Here is a 6000-nt window from a genome sequence, read left to right as displayed (position 1 = left end):
TTCACGCTCACACTCACACAGAAAGAGTCGCAGCCGCTGGGAGCAAGCGGCACTCGGCCACACACCGGGACCCGGTGGAGGAGTTGCCTCTGGACCGTCCGCCTTGAGTTTACAAAAGGCGTCGCTTCCTCCGGCCCCCGGGGCCAGCACCAGAGGGCGGCCGCCAAGCGGGGCAGGAAGAGGAGCCCGGCCGGCAAGAAGAAGCCCAGGGGGCGGAGGAGGAAGGAGGCTGGGGGCGGTAATCCTGCTGCTCCCGCCCGCCGGAGAAGGACCGAGAGGAGGGCGGGCGGGGTCCGCAAGGGGGCGAGGCCCGTCGGGCGGCCCAGGAAAGCGACCCGGGAGCCGCCGCCGGCCCCGGTCCGCTCCAGGGGCAGGAAGCCCGGGAGCTGCCGAGTCCAGAAGGCGGCAGCAGCCCCGCGGGCGGCGGCCAAGGCTGAAAACCCAAAACAAAAATATTACCCGTGTGAACCAAAAAAAAGGCTCTTTTCAGAGCCACCACGCCCTTCAGATGAAAGAGGTTGTTCCAGAATTATACAATAAATATCTTTATTTTTACATCATTGCTGCAGCCGTTGTTTCTGTTCAACTGTCCCGATTGACATTTTGAAGATAAACCCGAGAATCTTCGAATGATCCTGGCGGTTGTCCTCCAGCTCTCGGGAGCCTTTGCAACCAGCTGCAGTCGTGAAGCATCTTGCAGACTAGAATGAGTTGGAGAAAAAATAGTAACAGAAATTATTGGTATTCATTGGATTAAGAGTTGGAAATGTGTTAGTGTTTATGCTCCATACGATCATCCTTCCAGCGTATTCTGCAGTGAGTCACTTCCTGACTCAAAGCCTTTCCACCATCTACAAGGCACAAGTCAGGAGTGTGATGGAATACTCTGCAGTGTGTACCATCTACAAGATGCACTGCGGCAACTTGCCGAGGCTTCTTCGGCAGCACCTCCCAAACCCGCGACCTCTTCCACCTAGAAGGACAAGGGCAGCAGACGCATGGGAACACCACCACCTCCATGTTCCCCTCCAAGTCACACACCATCCTGACTTGGAATAATATCGCCGAGCCTTCATCGTTGCTGGGGCAAAATCCAGGATCTTCCTCCCTAACAGCACTGTGGGAGTACCTTCACCACTCGGACTGCAGCGGTTCGCAAGAGCAATTAGGGATGGGCAATAAATGCCAGTGACGCCTACATCCTGAGAATTTTTTTAAAATACCAAATAAATTGCCTCAAGTTCAGCATTTGTGTACTATGCCGTAAGGGTTTTAGTAAATAGCTAATATTGCAGTGGCCTTAAGCAGAAGCGATTAAGCGCATATTTTTTCTCTTAGACAATTCTCTTTTGTAGCTTCTGGGACCCGTCTAATTTCTATATTATGGGGAGTTCCAGAATTGTGGCTCGAATGAATTTGTTTTGCATAAGACATTTGCTTATGGCCTGTGGACGTGTCAGATGAGAGTATGAGATTTTATATATGTACAGCTTCGGGATTTTTCTCCAGCAAATTAAGGTTTCCCCATTCCTTGAGTGGCAGCGGAGTCTGGCAAAAAAAACTTGATACGTGACTGTGATTTGTGTAGACTGAACATGTGGTGTGTCAAGGATTAGCCAATTGGAATGGAAAATTTATCATCCTTCATTAGCATAAAGCTGTGTATATAAAGGAGGAGTTGCGGGCTCCATTTCTATGTTGGTTTGTGTTTTTATTAGCTAGAGAGGTGGAGAAGGAATTGATGGACTTGCCATGCCGACTGTTGCTGCTGTTTCCAACAGCTCCACCACAGCCGGTGCCAAGAAGGGCTCGAAGAAAACCGCCATGAAAATGGCCAGGAAAGGGGACCGGAAGCACAGGAGGAGCAGGAAGGAGAGTTACAGCATCTACATCTACAAGGTGCTGAAGCAGGTCCACCCCGACACCGGCATCTCCTCCAAGGCCATGAGTGTCATCAACTCGTTTGTCACCGACATCTTCGAGCGCATCGCCTGCGAGGCCTCCTGCCTGACCCATTACACTAAACGCCAGACCATCTCCTCCCGGGAGATCCAGACCGCCGTCCGCCTCCTGCTGCCCGGGGAACTGGCCAAGCACGCCGTCTCGGAGGGGACGAAGGCGGTCACCAAATACACCAGCTCCAAGTAGAGTCCCCCTCCCAAAAGAAAACCTGCAATTAAATCACCAAACGGCTCTTTTAAAAGCCACTTCACAAAGTCTTAAGACGGAGCTATAAAACAAAACCGAGACCCCTGAACAAATACTTTTGTTAGGCTGTATGTTAATGCAATGAATTGCAAACATTTATTTATTTATTTTTTTATTCATTGATGGGATGTGGGCGTCGCTGGCTAGGCCTGCATTTAGTGCCCATCCCTAATTGCCCTTGAGAAGATGGTGGTGCGCCGCCTTCTTGAACCGCTGCAGTCCATATGGTGTAGGTACACCCACAATGCTGTTAGGAAGGGAGTTCCAGGATTTTGGCCCAGCGACAGTGAAGGAACAGCGATACAGGTCCAAGTCAGGATGGTGTGTGGCTTGGAGGGGAACTTGTAGGTGGTGATGTTCCCATGCGTCTGCTGCCCTTGTCCTTCTAAGTGGTAGAGGTCGCGGGTTTGGAAGGTGCTGTTGAAGGAACTTTGGCGAGTTGCTGCAGTGCATCTTGTAGATGGTACACACTGCAGCCACAGTGCACCGGTGGTGGAGGGAGTGAATGTTGAAGGTGGTGGATGGAGTGCCAATCAAGCGGGCTGCTTTATCCTGAATGGTGTCGAGCTTCTTGAGTGTTGTTGGAGCTGCACTCATCCAGGCAAGTGGAGAGTATTCCATCACACTCCTGACTTGTGCTTTGTAGATGGTGGAAAGGCTTTGGGGAGTCAGGAGGTGAGACACTCGCCGCAGAATTCCTAGCCTCTGTCCTGCTCTTGTAGCCACAGTATTTATATGGCTGGTCCAGTTCAGTTTCTGATCAATGGTAACCCCCAGGATGTTGATAGTGGGGGATTCAGCGATGGTATTGCCATTGAATGTCAAGGGGAGATGGTTAGAGTCTCGCTTGTTGGAGATGGTCATTGACTGGCACTTGTGTGGTGCAAATGTTACTTGCCACTTGTCAGCCCAAGTCTGAATGTTGTCCAGGTCTTGCTGCATATGGACACGGACTGCGTCAGTATCGGACGAGTCTCGAATGGTGCTGAACAGTGTGCAATCATCAGCGAACATCCCCACTTCTGACCTTATGACTGAGGGAAGGTCATTGATGAAACAGCTGAAGATGGTTGGGCCTAGGACACTGCCCTGAGGAACTCCTGCAGTGATGTCATGTGATTGAGATGAATGACCTCCAACAACCACAGCCAACTTCCTTTGTGCTAGGTATGATTCCAACCAATGGAGAGTTTTCCCCTTGATTCCCATTGACTTCAGTTTTGCTAGGGCTCCTTGATGCCACACTCGATCAAATGCTGCCTTGATGTCAAGGGCAGTCACTCTCACCTCACCTCTTGAGTTCAGCTCTTTTGTCCATGTTTGGACCAAGGCTGTAATGAGGTCAGGAGCTGAGTGGCCCTGGTGGAACCCAAACTGGGTGTCAGTTAGCAGGTTATTGCTGAGTAAGTGCCGCTTGATAGCACTGTCGACGACACCTTCCATCACTTTGCTGATGATTGAGAGTAGACTGATGGGACGGTAATTGGCCGGGTCGGATTTGTCCTGCTTTTTATAGACAGGACATACTTGGGCAATTTTCCACATTGTCGGGTAGATGCCAGTGTTTTAACTGTACTGGAACAGCTTGGCTAGGGGTGCAGCTAGTTCTGGAGCACAAGTCTTCAGTACTATTGCCGGAATGTTGTCAGGGCCCATAGCCTTTGCAGTATCCAGTGTCTTCAGCCGTTTCTTGACATCACGTGGAGTGAATTGAATGGGCTGAAGACTGGCATCTGTGATGCTGGGGACCTCAGAAGGAGGCCGAGATGAACCATCCACGCGGCACTTCTGGCTGAAGATAGTTCCAAATGCTTCAGCCTTGTCTTTTGCACTCACGTGCTGGGCTCCACCATCATTGAAGATGGGGATATTTTTGGAGCCTCCTCCTCCTGCTAACTGTTTAATTATCCACCACCACTCACGACTGCATGTGGCAGGACTGCAGAGCTTTGATTTGATCCGATGGTTGTGAGATCGCTCAGCTCTGTCTATCGCATGTTGCTTCCGCTGTTTGGCATGCAAGTAGTCCTGTGTTGTAGCCTCACCAGGTTAATTAATCGTCCGGTTAATGCAGCTACATGTGTCTTCAATTTATGAAAGCTGTTTTAATTCGCATTTCTTACTTTTGCTCATAAGAGTCCCTGAAGGGATTGGGGAATTCACGGGGAAGGGGGCAATCGGCGCTCAATAAACAACTCCGAGAACAAGGATTTCGGTTGAAACCAAGGCTCTTCCCTGCCAGTAGAAGAATTTACTCTTGATATTGTAACCCAGGTGTACAGTGAAGATCAATGTTGCCGGACCGCCAATATTGTGGAAAAAAGCGGGGTAAAATAGGAAGTAGCTCAAGCATCAATGTTAAGTGACACCATGTTTCGGTCTAGGAAGACCTTTGTTTTGTAGAGGGAAGGGGAGAAGTTGGAGACAAGAAGTCATCGAGACCGCGACTTGGAGTAGGAGATAAGACGGACACATCTTCCCAGATCAAGAAATCTGCACAACTTGCATTTACAAATAACATTTAAGGTCGAAACACGTCCCAAGACGCTTCACGGAGGAAAGAGATGAAAAGACGCTCAAGTCTTTACAGAGAATTGAGCAGAAGTTTAATGAAAAAAAACAAAAGGTCCAGAAGAACTTCGAAGGGAAAGAGAGAGAGAGAATGTCTCTGGAGATATATAATCGCTCTGAGGTGATACACGCTTTGGAAAGAAGGCGACTTTGTTTTGTGTTTTGTTAGCGGGCATTTTTCAGGAGGTGAGACCTTTGGCTCTTCAGCGTCCGGTTCGCCTGGTTAAATAGCGCCGGCTGCTGGAAACTCTTCATTCCCCAACACACACTCAGATAGAGAGAGAGAGAGAGAAAAGGTCCCAGCCCAAGCCATGGCCGACACTCTGCCCGCCAGGAGCACCAGGAGGAAGACCAGGGCTGCGCCCCCGGCCAGGGGACCCGGCGCCACCGTGACCCAGCAGATCCTGGACGCGGTGGCGGCCACCAAGGAGCGCCGGGGGCTCTCGCTGTCGGCTCTCAAGAAGGTCCTCTCGGGCCGCGGTTACGACGTGGCCAGAAACAACTGGCGGGTCAACCAGGCGGTCCGGAGCCTGGTGACCAAAGGCTCGCTGCTGCAGCCCACCGGCACCGGCGCCTCGGGCTCCTTCAGGCTCAGCAAGACGTGGGGCGACCGGGAGGCAGGAGAAGCCCAAGAGGGAGCCCGGCGCCGCCTCCAGAGAGGAGGAGGAGGAGGATGAAGCAACGTGCGGTCAGGAAGGCGGCGCTCAGGAGCAGAGGCTCGCCCAGAAAGACCAAGAAACGCGGTGCCGCCAGGAAGGGGGCGAGGAGGGTCACCGCCCGCAAACCCAAGGGGAGGAAGGCGGCCAAGGCCGAAGGGAAAGGGAAACGCCACCGTGCAAAGCCGAGAAAGCTGGCCAAACAACCGGAGCAGGAAGCGGACCAAACCCCCGCTCAGGAGACCTCCCTCTCGGAGAAAGAAAGCCAAGTTTGCTCGGAGCAACAGGACAGCTCCTAAAAGGGAGACCAATCAGATTATGAATACCTTAAATAGCAAACGGCTCTTTTCAGAGCCACAACAAACATTCACAAAGAGCCGGACCGGAGGGTTGGATGCGTAAAAAAAGGAAAATTGCAATTGACCCGATGATAAATTATCCTTATTGAAAATTAGAAAACGAATTATTTCCCCATTACGATACTGGAAATTATTAAAAAATAGATTGAGTTTTCCTGAAGTATACTTTCCAAGAATAATATAATATACGAACCAATATTGGTTTT

The 6000-nt window shown here is 51.0% G+C and overlaps 1 protein-coding gene and 1 pseudogene across 1 annotated transcript; both read left to right on the top strand.

The window, feature by feature from the left end:
- The first annotated feature begins 1752 nt into the window (after positions 1-1752).
- On the top strand, positions 1753-2148 carry LOC147096082 (histone H2B pseudogene; annotated as a pseudogene).
- A 2942-nt stretch (positions 2149-5090) lies between these two features.
- LOC147096081 (histone H1.4-like) lies at positions 5091-5456 on the top strand. Its single transcript, XM_085973768.1, has one exon. The coding sequence runs from the start codon at positions 5091-5093 to the stop codon at positions 5454-5456; it is 366 nt and encodes a 121-aa protein (XP_085829894.1).
- The last annotated feature ends 544 nt before the right edge of the window (positions 5457-6000 follow it).

This window comes from Somniosus microcephalus, unplaced genomic scaffold (assembly GCF_052327205.1).
Source record: "Somniosus microcephalus isolate GS21.2 unplaced genomic scaffold, FLI_Smic_1.0 unresolved_chr1, whole genome shotgun sequence".
Classification (NCBI taxonomy): Eukaryota; Metazoa; Chordata; class Chondrichthyes; order Squaliformes; family Somniosidae; genus Somniosus; species Somniosus microcephalus.
The sequence above is the reverse complement of the archived record's forward strand: the minus strand, read 5'-3'. Positions and strand labels throughout refer to the sequence as shown.